Source organism: Plecotus auritus (genome assembly GCF_963455305.1).
Source record: "Plecotus auritus genome assembly, chromosome: 3".
Lineage (NCBI taxonomy): Eukaryota > Metazoa > Chordata > Mammalia > Chiroptera > Vespertilionidae > Plecotus > Plecotus auritus.
In genome coordinates, this window is record NC_137772.1 from 3,847,801 (window position 1) to 3,868,977 (window position 21,177).

The 21,177-nt window shown below is 50.5% G+C and overlaps 1 protein-coding gene across 1 annotated transcript in view; it reads right to left on the reverse strand.

Moving 5' to 3' along the window:
- VEGFC (vascular endothelial growth factor C) overlaps positions 1-19,107 on the reverse strand; it is an 83,259-nt gene extending 64,152 nt beyond the window's left edge. Inside the window, exon 1 of the mRNA XM_080660729.1 lies at positions 18,854-19,107. Within this exon, the coding sequence (XP_080516855.1) occupies positions 18,854-19,000 (147 nt within the window). The 5' untranslated portion in view covers positions 19,001-19,107. The remainder of the gene's footprint in view (positions 1-18,853) is intronic.
- Positions 19,108-21,177: the final 2,070 nt, after the last annotated feature.

The following is a 21,177-nucleotide window of genomic DNA, read 5'->3' on the forward strand; positions in this document are numbered from 1 at the left end:
TTATTTCCAGGGACCTGGACTGGGTCTTTCCCTGAGAAAGCCGAGTGGAACGAAGTCTCCATGCAGACTTTCCAAACCGGATAAAAATAGAATCTCAGACGTTTTCACCTTGGAAATGATCTATTTCCATCAGAGTGTCCCCTGGACTCCTGCCCCCAGAAAAGCAACCCAGCTCCCGTGTTAGCCACAGGCCTTCTCTGGGTGGATTTAAAGCGCTGAGGAGGCAGAGTTCACTACAGGCTGGCACCCACGAAGGCCCGTTATGTAATCTTGGTTTTTCGTTGTTGTTGTTTTTGGAGTCTTACTTCTTCTTTTTTTTTTTTTAATTTTTAATCTTTATTGTTGAAAGTCTTACACAGGTCCTCCTCTTCCCCCATTAACCTCTTCCAGCCCATTCCAGTTCTCCCCCCACCCCACCCAGGCCCTCACCACCCCATCGCCTGTGTCCACGGGTGATGCGCATATGCATACAAGTTCATTGGTTGATGTCTTCGCACCGCCCTCCCTGCCTTCCCTCCCCGTGAACCACACAGACTGACCCGGAGTCCCAGAAGCATGGCGGACTGTAATCCGGGTTTTCACACGTGGAGCACCTCCTGCCCGCGGCCACGCAGAGTGGCTGATGCGGATCTGGTGCCAAGGTTCCCATGGGGCCGACCACTGCTTCTCCCCCTCGGCCCTGACACAACAATGCCCTCCCCTCCCCTTAAAGTGGAAGTGCACACAACCCATGAACATGCAAAATTCACTTCTTCAAGAAAATTTACCTAAAAAAAAAAAATAAAATAACCGATACTTGAAATCAAATGCATTCTATGCGGACTCTGAAACATCACATCGGTGACAATTGCCTGTGAGGCGCATTCAGAAGAACGGTTCGAAAGACTAAGGACAAATAATTCAGTTGCAAGGGGAAAATGTTAACCAGTATAAACTGCTCAAATCCGGTTAGTATATAAGGTGATATGGAAGGTAAACAAGGCCGTGCTCGGAGTGCAGATGCTCTTGTCATAGCTGCTTTCCGCCCTCTTTGAAATGTCTTTCCAGGTCAAATTTCCATGAAGTCTGAGATACGGTCAAATTACTGAAAAAATATGCTTAACATATAGGGTGCCCCCCCCCCCGAAATGTACACACACTTTAACAGCTGATAGCTCAATTTTGAAAATGAAATGTATTTCAGTAAGCACTGCCTTTATAATTACTAACTGTGTGTATATATTTTTGGGTCACTCTCTATATATGATTACACATTTGTATAATAAAATCAATAGGATGAACTATTAAGGACGACGAGGAAATAACAGAGAAATGTTTCCATCAGCGTCAGAAATGCACTAAGTATGTTTTTTGAGGAGCTCACCTTCCCCATTTTCCTGTCTCCGTGAGAGAATGTATAAGACACGGAGGAGGCCAGGCAGGGCACTGCAGAACCCAGGTGAGGACAGGTGCTCCCAGATGGCAGTGATGCCTCGGACACCCCGCCTGGGCACAGCCGAGCCTGAGGTGCGTGTTAGATTGGTTAGATTGGCAGTGTGTGAAGACAGCGTAACCACCCATCTCCCTCTTCTGCTTAGGTTTGTCTTGATCACATGGTGGGTGGGCCGTTAACACTGTGAGGTCAGGACTACCAGATTCTCTGTTATCAGATCCATCAGTAACTGTTGCCCAGTTTTCATTTGGATGTGTGTGAGGAAAGGGAAGAAGAGACGTCTCCAGGAACACCAGGTTGGTCTTACAAAAGGTACAGCGCATTGGACAGGAGCCAATGACCATGGTGGCTGAAGAAAGCCCTGTTACCCTTCACATGTTGAGCAATGGAGACGAAGCCATTAGAAAGAAGTCAAGTAAAATCTGAAAGTGTTCTGTGTCCAACCTTACAGAAAATATGGAGTTAAGAGGAAAATCGATGTTTAAAGAAAACTTTAAACATTTTTTAAATGTTATATTTACTTAATTTGGTATTATTTAATTTATCCTGTACTGAAATCAACATTACTCAAATACTTTTCAAAAGCGCTAACTTGCCCAAGTGTTTCACCTCTCTGTGACTACTCTTTTGACACAATAAAATTAGCAAGTTTAAACTCTCATGGCCTGGAACTGTTTCGTATAAGGACTGTATCTCCAAACAAAGTTTTAAATCTTTTGGGTTAAATCCATTAACCTTTCAGATGGGTCTACACGGAATGCGCCAAGGCTGCAATGCAAGTCTGAGAATGGAACACAGTAAAAACTTGAAATATACTTGAAAATGCTGATTTTCAGGAGTCCAGAGAATGAACTCATGAAAACAACTTCATGTTTTAGAATACCGAGTAAATGACAAATGCATGTTCTCTGCTTGTGGAATTCACTTTTCCCCACCACATTGTTATGAAAAAGAAAAGAAAATATAACCCAAGATTTGCCACATGCTATTACTTGTAATATAACCCATGATTTGCCACATGCTATTACTTGTAATTCTTGAGTACTTTATGCCATGGACTACTTAACATATCATTTAGCATTTGATTTTTAATAGAATGAAACTGCATGTCACATGAAAATTCTGGGTGATGTCACTGAATTATTAAACTCATAAATAACTGTGAAAGTTAACTTTATGAGTGTTGGGTTTCAAATGTGGTAGAAAATAAGATGTAGTTACTAACTTCAGAAATCAGAATGAAAGAATCCCTTCTTTTTTAAATCAAATTTATTTGGATAACATTGGTTCATAACATCATGACATTTCAGGTGTCCAACTTTATAATATGACATCTGTCTCCTCTATGGTACGCTCACCACCCAAAGCCTCGTCTCCTTCACTCACCTGGTACTTCTGACCGGACGGAGCAACTGTGCTTAGCTACTCCACATAGCCCACCTGTGCGGAGCTTGCCCGACACTGATTTTTGTGGCAAACAAAACATGGTCTCTGCATATATAAGATGGCTACGGCATGTGACAAACAGAAGGAAACTGAAAAATTAAATATTAGAGAATCAAGAAATGGAAAAAATATGGCCAATTCTAGAAATAAAAATGATCTCCCTATATAAACTCCCTAAGTAAGATTACACTGTTGGTCCAGATGATGTCTTAAAGGAATATATTAGAACACGTGCTTTTTAAGTCTGGCAGCCTGCACATAATGTGTGCTGATCTGTATTCTCTAGACAGTCAGGGAAGAATATTCTAGAAATCAATTGCTCCAGCCTCAGACTAGAACCAAATTTCCTATTTATTATTTGACGGTGACTCTCCCCTCCCCCAATGTTAAGCACCGGTGTGGAGGAGGGACTGTGCCTATGCACATTTTGTGGTGGACAGAGCATTAAGAACGACTCTACTCTGTGTGTTGGAAAAATCACATTTTTGGAATCACAGATAGACATTCCACTGAGTTTTACAACTGCAGGGAAAACAACCCGAGGGGCATCTGCGGAAACTTGGTGACAGATGAGGCGATTCGTGTACACGCCGTGGATTCTAGCTCGCCCCAGCTGTTCTACATCTGCATCAGCTTCCTTCCCCGTTCCCCGTGTTGATACTGCGATGGCAGTTCAGCCTCTGCGAGCCTACAGCCCAGCACAGGGTTTGCCCAGGCCGGGTGTTTACTCCTTAATCTGACGATGAAAAGCATTTCCTCGTTTGCACACTTTTTCCTGTCCTTTCTCAGACTTCTCATCGAACTTTCTAAATCCTAGGAGAATTCTCTTCCTCTCTGTTCTAGTGACCGTTTTCAAAATAATTAGAGTTGGTCAGGGGTGGCACCCAACGTATTAACATTTTTAACAGCTAAAAGGGACAAAATCTATAGTCTTCCTAATAAACAGAACTTGCCTTTATTTGAAATGTGGCTAGTTCTTAACATCTTTACAGAATATAAACATAGAATTTTAAAAGATTCCATCAGCTGGCAAATCATGTTGGATATAAAGACTGTATCCAACTTGGATATTAAATTATTTTAACTCTAGGGGCAACTGATTAAGTACAAATTTAGAAAGGCATCTCATATTCCCTGGCTGCCATTAACAGCTATAAAAATTTTAGTCCACGTGAGTCTAAAAGTGTTCTTTTGATAAGCATAAAGTAATTTGTTTAATTAGAAGGGATTTTCCGATTTCCAGGGAAGAAAATAAAACAAGAAAGGCAGTACCTAAGAGAAAAGCAAAGTTTCCCCATAAATCCCTACTACGTTTCATCTTGTATTTCATTGGCCAGACCAGTGGTCGGCAAACCGCGGCTCAGGAGCCACATGCAGCTCTTTGGCCCCTTGAGTGTGGCTCTTCCACAAAATACCACGGCCTGGGCGAGTCTATTTTGAAGAAGTGGCATTAGAAGAAGTTTAAGTTTAAAAAATGTGGCTCTCCAAAGAAATTTCAATCGTTGTCCTGTTGGTATTTGGCTCTGTTGACTAATGAGTTTGCCGACCACTGGGCCAGACCTATGCTTATGGCAACACTAGCTGCAAAGACGGCTGGGAAATCAGCTTTTGCTCTGACTGCACACGACTTCAAACCCAGCTTGGTCTCAACTACATTTAAAATTTCCTTTGAACCCACTGAATTATACTAAGGAAATGAATAGCAACCAGCAGAACCCAGCATGATCACAAGCACAAGACATATCACGTGATGAGTCTGTGAGGAGGGAGAAAGCAGGACGTCTGTGCCCTGGGTGGGCTGCTTCCCAGGTGTTGTCAAGGTCGAGAGCTGCAGCACCAAGGACAGGGGAACCTGGAGAGGCAGCGCAGCATCTCTGATCCTGACCCCAGCGGGTCAAACCGGAACCCCGGGGCTGTCTTTTATTACATAAAACATGATGCTGTGACCCAATGATTATGGCAAACAGAAAATTATTAACATGCACAAGGCCTGGGTTTTGCTTTATGTTTTTGGTTTTGTCTTTTTGTACACATCAAATGAACAACTTGGATTTGTCAAGCTATAAAAGCTTCCTGAAGTATTACTGTTGATAGTTACTAGATTATCTTTCATTAGAGTTTTAAATTATAGACAAACCAGTTAGTGATCTTCATCTCATTCAAAATATTTCATGCTTTGGTACTTCTTATTTGGCCTTACCAGTAATGGAGTGGTTGTAAATTCACTGACTTTTAACAGCCACTGAGTGAGCTTTGTAATAGCTTTTTCACTGGCCTAGAGAACTAGTTACATGTCACTTAAGTCTAAGTTCTTGTCTATATCCACATCCCATAAAAATTAATCACGATTATATATATATGAAACTTTGAAATATGTAAGACAGTTGACATCTTGGAATTTTATACAATTGCTTTCCTCAGATTTTATTCGATAGTTTAAACACTAACAGACAGAAGGCAATGACTACTGGGTGAAGAAATTAATGTGATAAAGACAGACACAAATATGAAAGTACAGGACCTAGGACTTCCGAGACACTGATGGTCTAGTTGTGGCCAACTCCGTTTTCTCTGGGAGACGGAGAAAATCACATTTTTGCTGATACACTTTGATAACTAACCGAACTAGAAGTTACAAAGAATTTCCTATTGATATTTGCTCACATTTATAATTGAAAGCAAGAAAGACAATGCCAAAAAAAGCATATTTATAAAAAAAGCAAATAAATAAAGGGCCTTCTTCTAGAAAAGAATGCTACTGGAGGGAAAACTATTCCTTAAGATGCCTTTAAAATAAATATAAAATAAATATAAAAATTAAATAAATAGTATTGTCTCTCCAACAGTTAACTGAAAGCAAAGGGTGCATGTTTTCCTCTATGTGGGTGCGTGACTGTCCTGTGATGTGGGCTGGTCCTGTCTTGCATGTAGTCCATCTTTTTAAAAATATATATTTTATTGATTTCAGAGAGGAAGGGCGGAGGAGAGATATAGAAACATCAATGATGAGAGAGAATCATTGATTGGCTGCTTCCTGCACACCCCCTACTAGGGATCAAGCCTGCAACCTGGGCATATGCCCTTGAGCAGGGATCAAACCATGACCTCCTGGTTCATCGGTCGATGTTCAACCCCTGAGCCACGCTGGCTGAGCAGTATGTCCATCTGTAACGCCTAGCCTAGGTGGCATGGTGTGCCGTATGACAGCGATGTAACTATGCCATGTTCACACGCCTTGACTCAGGGTGCGCTGTCTGGTCCCCACCCGGGCAGGGCTCCTTGCTGCCAATATGTGGGAAGAAAAATGTGTCATCTGCCCTAGAACTTACATCATCATTTGCCCAAGTTGCATAGCATAAAGCGCCTTGAAATGACCCAACTTTAAGTGTGATGCCATGGGTAACGCAGGCCTCGATGGCACTCTAATTTGGCATGGACAGACACCAAAGTTAAAAGAAAGACCCGGGATCCAGGGATCCAAAGAGAACAAATAAGGGATCACTATCATCCCCAAAACGGAAATCTGGCGCTGAGACAACATCGTTAGTTTGTTTTTTTTAGGGAAGTCATAAATATCACGACCCATAAGCAAACATGAACCTAAATAAGTGTTCGTTTTTCCAAACATAAACTTGGGACAGTGCCTCGGCCGTCGCGGATCTGCCTCCTGCTTCAACAGTGTTCGGACGGAACAGACCCAGGAACACCCCTTCCATCAGCCTTCGACCACCCTCCACTCACCACCTTCGGAGCCACCTCCCTTTTCTCTTCAGCCAACACACCTTCTCTTTCTACCTTAACTCCTATCGCCGAGCAACCATGAGCTCCCAAATTCCTCAGCATTATCCCACCGAAGTGGAGGCTGCAGGTCAACCTGCATCTGGGGGCCTCCCACACCCACCTCTCGCTGGCTTCTGTTTCCATGGCGACCCTGGTGCCCTGGAGGGCGGGGACCACTTCTCTGGAGAGCTTTGGAGGAGAAGCTCCAGGGAGTCTCTTAAATTAGATGCAAAACCAGCGGTGGCCGCATTCTCTTCCAGGACTCCCAGGGTGCGTGGGGGCAGCTCAGGCCGCCCTGGCCTGGGAGAGGAGCCTGAGCCAGGCCCTTCTGGGGCTGCAGCCCCCGGTTCCACCCTCAGCTCCGTGACTTCCTGCAGAATCACTTCCGGGGCGAGGAGGTGCAACTCTTCAAGAAGCGGGGTGACACCTGCCTCACCTCCGCAGACGGCCGGCCCCGGGCTGCGCTGGGCCAGCATCTCTTGGAAAGGCTCACCTCGCGCATGCCTAGGAGCCTTGGAGCCCGAGGCCTTTGAGGGGTCCCTCTGCACCTCCTGGTGTCTGGCTTTTGCCTGAACCTCTCCCCGAATCTATTAGCCATTCTTCTTTTTTTTTTTAATTTCTTTATTGATTAAGGTATCACATATTTGTCCTCATCCCCCCATTCCCATCCCAAACCCCTCCCCACGCATGCCCCCACCCCCCTGTTGTCCGTGACCACTGGTTAGGCTTATATGCCTGCATACAAGTCCTTTGGTTGATCTCTCCCCCTTACCCCCACCCTCCCCTACCTTCCCTCTGAGGTTTGACAGTCTGATCGCCCTGTCTCCGGGTCTGTTTTTGTTCATCAGTTTATGTTGTTCATTATTTCCCCTAGATGAGTGAGATCATGTGACACTAGAAATACACTTATAAGAACTGAAAATGAGACCAGCAATAATGGTTATGCTGAGAGGCAAATGAATCGGTCTGTAGTGAGTTTCATTCTTTAACCACCCTGGAGCCCTCTCCCATGCATTGGGCCAAATGGAAACAAATAAAGCTTTTTGCAGCAAAAACAAGCAAACCAACAAACAAAAAACATAAACTTGGAAGAGGACTGTGAAAAGATAAAGTAATAAATACACACAACAGACACAGACAAGGAGAAAGAATGAAATGTCCACCGTGGAGGCCAGCGTGAGCTGTCCTGGCTTCCAGGCCTCAGGGCTGGTCTGTGGGATCAGGCGCCACCCAGGCAGGCTGAGCGCTGAGCGCCAGGACAAGGCAGTCCCCTTAGGGGTCCTGGGCTCCACGCAGGCTCTCGGGTGCTGTGCCCACACCAGGTGAAAGCAAGTCAAGACCATTTCCCTTTTCCCCACTGTCAATCCCCAAAATTCCATAACAGTTAAAACATCAACAAAATAAAAAAAAGGAAGACCATTTCCTTAAAGATTTGAGTCTGATTAAATCTGCCAGACTTACCCACTCTTTGGGGTGTGTGTGAGGGTGCCGGGGTGATGTCACTGAGGGGAAGACAAGACCCTATTTAAGCATCAACCACGAAAAGAGAAGTACAGTTTTCTTGAGAAAAGGTTACAGGCCGCGACCGGCGCAAGGCAATTATTTTTGCCATTTCAGAAAGAGGCGCTCAAGCTTTGAACACCAGTCAGCTGAGGCAGCGATAGGCAGTGCGATTCCTCAACTCCAGCCGGTTCCCAGGAGGGAGGAGGAGTGGCTGTCCCAGCGCCCCCCTCACAGGGCAACGTCTGCCTTTGGGGGCGGGACAGGGAGGGGAGAGTGGGATTTTTCATTCTTTCTAAGTATTTCATCAAGTTGGAAGAAAGGTAGTATTAATTTCATGAACATATCCTCTACGCACAAAATAATATTAAATAAGCAATGTTATTTTAATCCTGTTTGTGATCCCCCCATAATAAGCACAGCACAGCTATTTAGAAAAAGAAATTAGTCTGAGAATGAGAAATCACAGGGAAAAAAATCGCTTTACATTAAAATTCAAACAGGGAACCATAACAGCACTTAAATATAAAGCTTCATTTTATATAATTACATACGATTCTAATCCTGAACTAAAAATATAAAAATCACTTTAAGATATGATCATACCAGTATTTGCATGTAGATTCGTATGGTGAATGTGGACGGATATATATAAATGTGTATAGAGAGTGTATTATCTATATTGTCTAATTATTTATTCATTTACACAGTAGCAGAGTATCTATTTAGTGTTCCATCATTTGTTCCAGATTCAGTCAGAAAAAAACATTCTCTGTTTAGAAATATGGTATCTGATCAAAAGTTCCTAAAATACTCCAACCAACATCTCTATTGGATTCCTAAGGAAGTGAATACTTAAAAGATGATTCTGAATAAAAACACGTTGTTAGCTCTGAAAGAGCAGGGACTTGTGTCCACCACTTATTCTGAATTCCCTCCTCGAGTCTGCTCACGCACCTCCAGTGCAGCCCGCCTCCCCATCACCATCCCAGGCTCAGCACCAAGAAATGCACAGTGTTACTGGCAAATAGAACCATCCAACAAAATCAACCGTGGTGAGCACACCAGAGCACTCAAGTGACCAGACTTACCCTAAGGGTAGAGTGTTTCTCAAGGACAGCACAGAACATTCTGGAAAAGCACCCCAACAGAGCAGCGCAATCCCATTGTTGTCAACAAGTTTACACAAGTTTAACTCTTGCACAAGACATTTTACCATTACGTTTTCTTTTTTTATCCTCAACCAAAGGACAGGTTCATTGACTTCAGAGAGAGAGGGAGGGGAAAGAGAGAAACATCAATATAAAGAGGACCAGGGATGAGTTGCCTCCCCTATGCCCTCCGACAGGGAATCAAACCCACAAGCTTTTGGTTACAGGACTATGCTCCAACCCACCGAGCCACCCGGCCGGGCCTACGTTTACATTTTCTTCTATTTTATTCGGTGAGAGCATGCTTTCATCGCTTAGCTATTCTGGGGTGACTTCACTGTAAATTTGGGGTGCATATTGTAAGCCACATCTCTTTTAACGACGTAAGGTATCTGTTTCCTCCCCACCTGTCTACGCAGACAGGACTGAAGCTGAATGTGTGGAAAAGTGGGCCTTTGACGCCCTGAAGTGCTGGTTACACCAAGCTGCACATCGGGGTATGTCCTCTTTCAGTAGGCCCGTCTTCGCGAAGATGTCTTTTGAGTGTGAGTGAATTTTTCTGCCACATTAAAAAAATTATGCCAGGAGCTACAAAGTACTTTACACTATTTATTGGATGGCTTCTTTCTGCCTGCCCGCCCGCCCAACCACCTCCTTCCAGCCTTACTGTTCCCAAGAATACTAGTGAGCATATTTTTAAAAGACGGAGTTGCTAGGACACTTTAGGGTTACTTCTCTTTTTCTTAATAGCCAGCTGCTCTACAAATAAGTGTATGAACTACGAAGAATCTAATCTCATACTCTCTGGGTGTTTAAAGTGTTTTCTTTTGATGGATTGTCTAGCTAGGCAAATACATAAGCCCTGGTTGGCTGTTTGAAGAAGCATTATGAGGTGTGTGTGTGCGCATGTGTGAGTGAGTGTATGTGTGTGAGTGTTTTTGCGTGAGTGTGTCAGTGTGAATGTGTGTTTATGTGTGTCAGTGTGAATGTGTTTGTGTGTGAATGTGTGTGACTGAGAATGTGAGTGTGTGTGTGTATGTGTCCGTGTGAATGTGTTTGTGTGAGTGTGTGAAAGTGTGTGACTGAGAATGTGAGTGTGTGTGTGTGTCAGTGTGAATGTGTTTGTGTGTGTATGACTGTGTATGAGTGTGTCAGTGTGAATGTGGGTGAGTGTGTGAATGTGTGTGACTGAGAATGTGAGTGTGTGTGTGTCAGTGTGAATGTGTTTGTGTGTGTATGACTGTGTATGAGTGTGTCAGTGTGAACGTGGGTGAGTGTGTGAATGTGTGTGACTGAGAATGTGAGTGTGTGTGTGTCAGTGTGAATGTGTTTGTGTGTGTATGACTGTGTATGAGTGTGTCAGTGTGAATGTGGGTGAGTGTGTGAATGTGTGTGACTGAGAATGTGAGTGTGTGTGTGTGTCAGTGTGAACGTGTTTGTGAGTGTGTATGACTGTGTGTGTCAGTGGGTCTCGGGGTCTTCCCCTGTGTCCCCGTTCCCCTTGAAGCTGCCCCCAGCCTTCAGCACCCTGACCGCACCATCACCTCCTCTGGGCTTTGCTCTCACTCTTCAGCTTCCGGAGGTCCTGCCTGCCTCCCTAGTGTCCGTGACCTCACATCTCCCCGCCTGGCCCTGACCTACCTGGCCCTGACCTTGTCCACACCTTGCCCACACCTGGCCCTGACCTTGCCCACACCTGCCCCTGATCTTGCCCACACCTTGCCCACACCTGGCCCTGACCTTGCCCACACCTTGCCCGCACCTGGCCCTGACCTTGCCCACACCTTGCCCGCACCTGGCCCTGACCTACCTGGCCCTGACCTTGCCCACACCTGGCCCTGACCTACCTGGCCCTGACCTTGCCCACACCTGGCCCTGACCTTGCCCACACCTTGCCCGCACCTGGCCCTGACCTTGCCCACACCTTGCCCGCACCTGGCCCTGACCTACCTGGCCCTGACCTTGCCCACACCTGGCCCTGACCTACCTGGCCCTGACCTTGCCCACACCTGGCCCTGACCTTGTCCACACCTTGCCCGCACCTGGCCCTGACCTTGCCCACACCTGGCCCTGACCTTGCCCACACCTTGCCCACACCTGGCTCTGACCTTGCCCACACCTGGCTCTGACCTTGTCCACACCTGGCCCGCACCTGGCCCTGACCTTGCCCACACCTTGCCTGCACCTGGCCCTGACCTTGCCCACACCTTGCCCGCACCTGGCTCTGACCTTGCTCGCACCTTGCTCGCACCTTGCCCGCACCTGGCTCTGACCTTGCCCGCACGGCCCAGGCAGTCTGGCCAACAGCTCTGGGAGATCAGGAGACTCTTACAAAATCTCTGACGTGTTGGGGCGTATAGTTAACTCATCTCTGGTACTTGAATGAGCACCTTTCTAGTTTCTCATGAAGGATGACATGCTTGCTATGGACAGGACTCCTCACTGGACATCCTCTGCATTGCCCCCGCCTCGGCACTGCCGGCCTGGCGCTGAAGCCACGGCTGCTGAGAACGAATTAAAATGCCCCACGTGGCAGCGGGTTGCAACAGGCGAGTTTGGATTTCAAAGAACAGTCGGCAGTGGCCACACTCTCCTCCTGGGCCCCGGGTTCCCCCCCAGGCGTCAGGGGCCTGAGGACCGAGAGCCGCCTTTGGGAGCAGGCCCTGCGCCTCAGGACACCCAGGCACACCGTCTCCCACTCCCCCGCCCAGCAGCATCGCACACCTGAGTACCTGGCATGAACCAGGTCAGAAACAGCTGGACCCGGAGGGTAAACAAAGACCGTGAACAGCTTTATGTCAGATCAGATCAGGGTGAAGCGACAACTCACTTAGGAAAAGGAGCTGCAGGATTTCAGGATCCAGGGGTCCCGCCTCCTTCTCAGAGTGGGGCCTGGGGGGGCACAGTCAGCACCGGGGCTGTGAGCGCCCCTGCCCAGGCGGGTCAAGGCCCCCACCCCATGGGCTCGGTGGGGGATGCCACCTCTTCTCTCCACAGGGAACCTACAGCCCCCCAGCAGGGGAAGCCACCACCCGCTCCTGTGAGTCAGTGTGAGCAGGAGCCGTTGCACGGGCACCTGGGAGAGGGGTGGGAAAGGCCAGGTCACATTGCAAATCACAAGCACCATCACCGCTCCCCGGCTGAGGTGCTCCTGCTGCTGACACCCTGATCACCATGGACGCAGACCGAGTCCCAGCCCCGGTTCTGCAACACCGTGGGGGCGGCTGTGGTATGTGCGGGGCGTGCTTCCACCACGGGGCGGGCGAAAGGTGAAACCAGAGGCATGAAGTCGGAGGAGGGGCGGGGCCTGTGCCAACAACGCGTGCTGTTCCCCAGCCCTTGTCTGTGAAAGGTCGCCGGGCGCAGGGCCCACCGGCCTGGCACGGCAGGTGGAGGAGCGGAGCGCAGCCGGGAAAATGCTGCCCTGCCTGCCTGCTGTCGGGGGTTCAGTGAGGGCCTCCCCACGCGGCCACCCCGACACCGGCCAGCGAGAAGCCGATCACCACCTTCCCTTAGCGGAGGGGCTCAAGTGCCAGGCCGGGGGGAGTCCCAGTTCACTGCAGAGCGTCCTGTGGGAACCGGGATGGAAATCAATGCACCACGGGCCGTCCCTGCAGGCAGAAGTCTCTGCCTCCGCAGCTGCAGCTTTGGAGTGGGGGGGGGGCAGCTTTTGGGGTGGGGGGGGCAGGAGGAGGGATCACAGGGCTTCCGGAAACCCTGAAGGCCCAAACCCAGGACCACACTTTTCTAAAACAGCTGCTACCAAGGCTTTCTAAAGGGAAGAGAAAGGCGGTGTTCTTGCTCCCGGCTAAGTCCTTGGAGTCTGGGGACATGTGACCACGTCCATCCCATGGCGGTGCAGTGACAGAGGAAGCGTCAACTTGTGGCGCGGGGCACACACAAGCTCAGGGCGCTGCAGGGGCCGCCTCCTCATGACGGAGGCACCTGCTCCCCATATCCGAAGGTGTGCGTGGGGTCCGGAGGCCATCTGCGCCTGCGAGGTCCCCTCCGGCCGCCAGAGGCGACCGCGCTAGGAGCCGAGGGGATGCTCAGGGCACGCACACCAGCTCCGTGTCCCGCACACCACGCTGGACCCAGGCTGCCAACAAGGAGGTCCCGACACCCCTTCCAGAGCCCCAGCCCTGGAGGCCCAGAGGGAGCTCTCCCACCCCCCACCCTTCCCAGCCCAGCCCAGCGCAGAAGGACAAGAGTGGACGCCCACTGGTGAGCCGCCCAGACCAGCAAGCGGCTTCCTAGACTGCGGTTTTGATGGTCACCATCTCGTGGGTCAACGGCGGCCAGGCAGGTGATCAAAGCTCAGAAGAACATAAAGAAGCAGAAACCAGAAGGAAAGGTGAATAGAGCCTGCTCTGTCCAAAGCCTTGCACCCCCAGCATCCTTCGGAGTTGGGGTCCGAGAGCTCTGGGAAGACAGGAGGTTGGCGAAGCCCCTGATCAGACCCGCTAAGGAAAAACAGTACCACTTGCTGTGGAGGCATCAGACACCCGGGGGCAGGGACAACAATCCAGTCCTCCGGTGGCACAATCTTTGCCCTCCGCAGGAAGGGCTGCGCGGGGGTCAGGCTCCGAGGCCCTCACATGATTGGTGCAGAATGAGCTGAAGAGGTTTCCACTTCCACAAACAGGCACCTTTCCCTACCAGGGACCCTGCTTCCTGAAGATTCACGGTTGGCTGCTGCCCACCAGGATGGGGATTGGAAGTACATCGGAGAGATGCCCCAGGTACGATCCCACCAAGCTCAGAGGTGGCTGCGAGTAACTAGCTAAACATCACGGCCCACTTTACCGGAATAACATTTACCTTCTTATTCCTAATGCCTTGTAACGGGGTATGCACTCTGTTCATTTTCCTTTAGGGATGGTAATAATACCTGTCAAACACTTAAATACTTTTGCTCTATTATGCAGCTTAAGTCCGGCTGATCCCAAACAATTATTTCCCTTTAGTGAGATGGATTGGTAGAGTTTAATTTGCTTCTCCAAAGATTGCCTAGTTTAGTAAAATCTTGTGATTTGTGGAACAATGCCTTCGTCTTCCACTGTGCATCCATGAAAACCAGTCTCTTCGCTCTCTGAAATGCCCTCATCCTACAAGTAGGCTCAACACGTCCTATGATTATAACCCTGAGGTCAAGGTCGATTTCCCCCACTCCCGTGTCTTTCCTGTTAGTCGGTCACCAGATCTATGGATTCTTCCTCTAACAGCTTCTCTTCTGTTATCACTGTACCTGCTGCACTATTCATGGCTCCCCTTCTACACCGTTGCTGTTGCTTCTTAACAAGACCTATCCCCGCCCCCCCAGCCAAGGTCCTCACCGATCAACCCCACACATGCGTCCAATACCCTCTTCCTAACTGTCTTTCAGGTGCTCAGATCATGCACAACCAACCCCCCACGACCCACAGCCTGATGGTCCCATTCCTGAAACTGGCCACAGACAATGTGACCCCATCCATCTCTACAAACTTGTTCTTACTCAAGAGCCTGCACTCTTAGCCTACAGAATCCCTCAGTCCTACTTGCCTTCTTGCCCCTTCTCTCCCATCCAAGACACAAAAGGGATCCCTGTGCTTGATGGAGCCGTCTGCTGGGAGCTCTCATTCAAGTGACAACTCAGGTTCTGCCTCACGTCCAGGCACCCAGACCAATGAGGCCTCACAGATGCCTCACATGTCTCTCGCACGACTTCCGCATCCAGAGGGAGCCGGTACCATGCCCCTGGTAGCTCACAGAAGTGTTCTTGTGCTTAAGCCTCTTTGTTTCTACCTGAGCTGTGAGCTCCTTGAAGAGAGAATACATGGCTGATGTGCCTTAAGTTCCCCCAGGCCTGGTAACTTCCCTGGCTAACTCAACAATCATACGATGAAATTAATCATTGTTACACACCATAGATTGGTGACTCCAAAACTCATTGTGCATGAGAATGACTTAGCATGCTAGTGAAAACAGCATATTCCTAGGCCCAAGACCAGGGAGTTGATGAATGTCAGGTAAGAAAAAAAGCAATTCAAGAGCTCCAAGGAATTCTGCTGCAGTCAGCTCACAGATGGCATTTTGAAAAACATCACCACAGATGGGTTTGAAGCAGTAAATAAAAAATAAAACAAGCCTGAAAGTATGCAGAAGTATAAATGACGGGGGGAGGAAATCGGGCCCGCTGCAAACCACTTGTCATTATTATGAAGTTTTTTGTGATAGTCACCATAAACTAAATGTGCTTTTATTACAGTAACTAAAAATAGCTATCCTCATTAAAGGAATTGATGTTGTTAATGTCAAGCTAACCTTCTTTTGCATTTAACTTATAAATGTAAAGATACTTGAAGTTGTGTAAAACAGAAAATAAGATGCTATATTTGTGTATTCAGTATTTCATCTTCAACATTATTCACTCGGTTGACACAGGTTGTAAGTTTTATGTTGAGTTAGATCTTTTTTTAAAAATATGTTTTTATTGATATTAGAGAGGAAGGAAGAGGGAGAGAGAGAAACATCAGTGATGAGAGAGAATCATTGATCCCCTGACTCCTGCACGCCCCCTACTGGGGACTGAGCACTCAACCAGGCCATGTGCCCTGAGGGGACTTAAACTGAGACCTCCTGGTTCACCGGTCAATGCTCAACCACTGAGCCACACCAGCCAGGCTGAGCTTCATCTTTAACATAGGTATCTGCAATGTAAAATATGCTCTCCTTGCATTTATTACTCTAAAAAACATATAAGGATGTAGGTATTTATGCTCCTAGTCCAACCCAATGCATGGAATAAAAGACCCGTAAAGTATAAGTCCCATAAGTATATTTCACATGACGTAGTTCTTCCTTTTTGTTGTTTCTGTAAACCAACTTTTCTCTTAAAATCAAAGTCCTCAAATCCAACCAGCCAGAGTGAACTCTCTCTAATCGCAGGTTGGAACATGATTGCAGATAACCATCTAGTGCGTTTTCTAGGATTTGCAATGTTCTTCAGTGCGAGGACAATGTGAAATATTTCCTCTTTCCCCCCATGGTGCCCAGTTAACTTTAATTACAAGAGAGCAACACGTCGCTTGCCTCACTTGGCTGATGTGGACTTGGTTGCGCTAACGCCCTGCAGAGATACAATTCAGGGTTTTTGAGTACGTCACCCAACCAGATAGCTAGAAAGAGGGACCCATAGACCCAAACAGAAGGGGAAGAACAGGGTCTCTGGTTTCCGTTTGTAATTTTACCTCCAGTTTTCTGCATGGCTCTGGGGGGAAGCGTGCGGGGGGGTGTGGGGGGTGAAGGATTGGCTGGCTAACCTTGGTTCATAGTTTATGAGCTGTTTTGCATTTTTTGAATATTAAAAAAAAAGCATTTGAAGTATCAATGACCAACCATTTGCCTTTTTTGGAGAGTATGTCTATTTAGCCCAGGGGTGGGCAAACTTTTTGATTCGAGATCCACCATGGGTTCTTAAACTGGACCGGAGGGCCGGAACAAAAGCATGGATGGAGTGTTTGTGTGAACTAATATAAATTCAAAGTAAAGGAGCAGAGGGGAGAGCAAGAGAACCGGATAGAACAGCCGGATCCGGCCCGCGGGCCGTCGTTTGCCCACGGCTGATTTAGCCTCTTCTTTTCACCTTCTCAGATCTCTTCTTGGGCTCATGTAGTTCACAGAAAAGTAACAGCTCCTCACTGAGGTCTAAAGGAGGCGATTGTTTGGGCCACTAGGGAGAGACAGAGAGTCTGGATCTTGTCTCTTGGCGATCCCAGGACAGGGACACATGACACATGCCTCACCACGCCTGTCCTCACCCCTGGGGACACTTCAGTGCAGGGTAACGAACGGGCTGCCTGTGGTCTGTGGAACTCAGAGACGCCACCTGATGTGTCATCGTGTGGGAAAGAGTCCATGCGGAGTACAGAAAACGGACCCACGTTCCCCGCACAGAACAGAAAGGATGGCCAGCCACGAAGAGCGAGCACAGAGCCCTGAGGATTTTCAAAGGGGAAACGCGATCACGTCACCAACGAAGACAATTTTGAAGTTAAAAATGAATTACCTTGTATCGTCCAACAGCAAGCCTGCCTACACATCTCACACACACACACACACACACACACACACACACACACACACGGCTTTCGCTCAGGACTGTCCAGCAGTGACAGACTCCCACCTCCCACTCGCCTCCCGTGAACCAAAGTGAGTTACCACGGGCGATCCTGCCAATGGTTTGACTTTGCAGAAACAGAAAGCGAAACAGCACGAGTGTCATGGGCCCCCTGCTACATGTGGGTGGCATTGAGGGACACGGAGGGCACTCTCACGACAACAGTGATACCTGTGTAACCGTGTGCGTCAGAAAACATCCCGCCGTGCACATAATGCACGCTGTCCTGCAATTGAACACCTGTTCTTTTTACTCCCAAGGTTTTTCCTTGACGCCCTATATTCTGTATTTGAACATCCCCCCCCCCCCCACACCCGCCCCAACATGTAAAGACACAAGTAACCTCGTATTTAAAAAGCAGTCTCCTCGATCTTAAAACGTAGGTCAACATATAACTGGGAAGGGACGTTCATTTCCACACGTTCAGGGTGTGTGCGTCCATCAATCAGTTCCAAGCGGACAGCTTCCCCTCTTGCCCTCAGAGAAACAGAGCCACGCGGCCCAGGTCCCTGCAGGGACCCCAGGGTGGTGGTGGGGGGGTGGGGGGGGACCTCCCAGAGCCTCTCCGGTAGGACCTTCAGGAGGTCAAGAAGGCCATCCAGCCTCACTCAGATCCGGACCCTGTGGGTAAATGCATACTCGGAGGGGACCAAGCAAGGAGCAGGCACAAGCAAGGAGCTGGCACAGCTCCTTTTTGCAAATCAGGTCTCAAACGTCTCTTGGCAACGTTCGCCGGCAGAGAGTTAAAACGCCGCTTAAACAACAGGCACACAAAATCCACCTTACTCCTCAGCGTGGCCACTGGCTTTCAGGAACGCCCAGGTCACGGGGAGGAAAGGTCAGGCCTGGCTGGGGTCTGCATGACGTCCGGTGGCCTCTCAGGTGGCACCAGTTTCAGGAACGGACTCAAGTCCAAGCCCCCCAGCCCGGTTACTAACCCCCCCACGTTTCTCTAAAGCTGCGCACCGCGCTGGAGGCTCCCGGGGCTGGGGCGGTGCGGGGGGACACGCCACGCGGGGCTGCGTCCCCCCCCAGGGCTGTGTGACCCCCACAGTCTGCGGGGGTTCAGCCCTGGACCCCAGCGAAGCCGGCTCTCGGGGCTGCGCTCCCCGCGCAGGTTCCGGACGGCGCGGGGATGGACCCCAAAGAGGCTCCGCGATCCCTGTCACCGGCCGCTCGGGCCCGTCCCTCCCGCAACGCGCGTGTCTGCTCGGCACCAACTTTCTGCGAAAACAGCAGGAAACTTTTCTCCCGGGGAGCACGCCGTCCGCCCCCAAACTCTGGGTCCACCCAGCGACACAGGAACGCACACGCCGCTCCGCGCGGGGTCGGGACCCTCCGCGACCCGAACCCGCGGCCCCCCGCGGTCCCCCGAGCACCCACCTTGGCCTCGCCCGCGTCCGGCTCCACGTCCGAGAAGCCGAGTCCCGACTCGAAGGCGGCGGCGGCGGCGGGCGCGCGGCGCGGACCCGGGAGCAGCGCGGCGGCGAGCAGGGAGCACGCCAGGCACAGGGCGCGCAGCCGGCGCATGGTGGACCGGCCGGGGCGCGGCTGCCCGCCCGAGAGCCCCGCGCTGACCCCCGAGGGCGAGCCGCAGGCGGCGATCCCCACGGCGCGCGGCGCGGTCCCCGCCTGTGCCGGCGAGCGGAGCGGCGTCGGGGACCAGCCTCACAGGAAACCGGACATCCGAGCTCCCCGCGCGCGCTCGGGCCGGCGACGGGAGGCCGGGGCGAGGCGGACGGCTCCTCGGCCCGCGTGGCTGCTGGTGCTTTTGGGAAAGAGGGGGGCCAGGCCGAAAGCCCCCGCGATGTTCGGCCCCTCCAACTCCCGGGGGCCCGCGTCCCCTCCTCCCCGCCCTTCCCAGGAGTGGAGCGCGCCGGGCGGGCGGCGGGCGGCGGGGCGCGGGGCGGCGAGGCCGGGAGTGCGGCGGCGGCGCGGCGGGCGCGGGGCAGGGCATGGCTGATGCGCCCTCTGCCTGCGCTTATGTGAGAGAAAGGCCGAGGGAGGGAGCGTGCCGGGCCCGGCCGCCCTCCCCTGCGCTCGCCCCCAGAGCGCGCCCACTCCTGCCCCGGGCGCCCGCGCCTTCGCCTGGAGCCCCACCTCCCACCCCCTGTCCCCTCCACCCAGCCCTCCCTTCGGGGGCTGCGGGCCCAGGAGCCAGCGGAGTCCCGGGGCTAGCAGGCTGCAGGCCCGGCCTGGAGGCGACGCGACCACGCTGGGCAGAGTGGCAGCGGGAGCAAGTACTGATTGGGGAGGGGGGAGCCCCTTTGTCCTGGGCAGCCCCGGGCGCCTGTCCGACTCCAGCACGCCTGGCCCGCTGCGCCCAGCTCAAGGTTTGCAAGTAGCCCCAGCGCCCTGAATAGTCCCCGAGAAAGTCCTAGGCATGGCGGGGACCCCGCGGGGACCTGGAACCGGCGGAGGTCCCCCTTTCCCTGGTAACTTGGTGTTGCTGGTGAAGCCAGAACTACCGAGTCCTCTGCGTGCAGTGCGGGCCACTGGGGTGCGTGCTAAGGATCCTTTGGGGATCCCAACTCCTGGCCAGAGGCGTCAGGGACAGTAAAGAGACACAGCTCCTTCTGCAAGAAGTTAGGTTAAAGCGAGAAAGGGGCTGATAAAGAGGGACATGTGGTCAACATATTGTGGGAAGTGACAACTGCGATGAAGTGACTGCGTTTCCCCAAAGGGGCCCCACCCAGGGGCTGCGTGGTGCCGCTGGCTGCCCTGGAGGTCCCCCTCCAGGGGGCGGAGGGGACAGATCCCAGACAAGGAAGCTGAGGGGTTCAACAATGTACCAGATGAAGAGGTTCCCTGCTCACTCCCGAGCTGCTTCTAGAAACGCAGACTTTCTACATCTAAAACCTGAGCTGCAGAGACACTTTCCTAATCTGACTCAACTCCTCGGGTTCTGAAAGCGCCCTGGGGCATCATTCATGTGGCGCATTCAAGGCCTCCCTGGACAGGGGCCCTCTGCTCCCGCTGCCCATGCCCTGTGTGGATGGCCAGGGTTGCTGAAAAGCCCCTTCCATCTCTCCATTGCTTCTGACTTCTGGACTTTCCACGATAAATCGACTCTCACGTCCATGTGTGATTCTTCAAATACTTTGAGAAAAAATGCGTTATGCTCTCCCTGTGCTAGCCTTCCTCCCAGCAAAACATCCTGGACCATGATCTAATGTTAACTTGTTCTCCATTTAGCAAACCGCTCAGCACGTGACTCAGTCCTTAAAGGGTTCCAGCCAGCCCGGAGAGAGGGTCTTCCTTTTCCAGAGTCAATGCATTGCTTGACGCGGCCTCAGATGGAGTTTATTTTCTGGCAGCAGAATCAGCGCTGACTCACACGGCACTTAAAATCAACTGCGTTTCTCAAGGACCGTTTCTCAAGGACCATTCATGGGTACCGCAGTTCAGTCAGGCCTGCGTCACTGACCCCCCACTCGTGACGTTGGTGGACTGTGCCCGAGATGTGAGCTTTGACATGTATCTTCATTAAATCTGTCCCCCCAGAGTCACTCTGTCATCACAGCTTGTTGAAATGAGCTGAGATGCGGACCCTGCCAGCGTGTTATTCCCCTTGCTGTCTTGCTGTTAGGTGCACATTTCATCAATTTGCCATATTTGTCTTCAGTATGATAAAGGGAAGAGCTAAGGACTTGCTGGGGAAGGATTTAAGTAGAAGCTGAACTTTAAAAATATATATATATATTTTT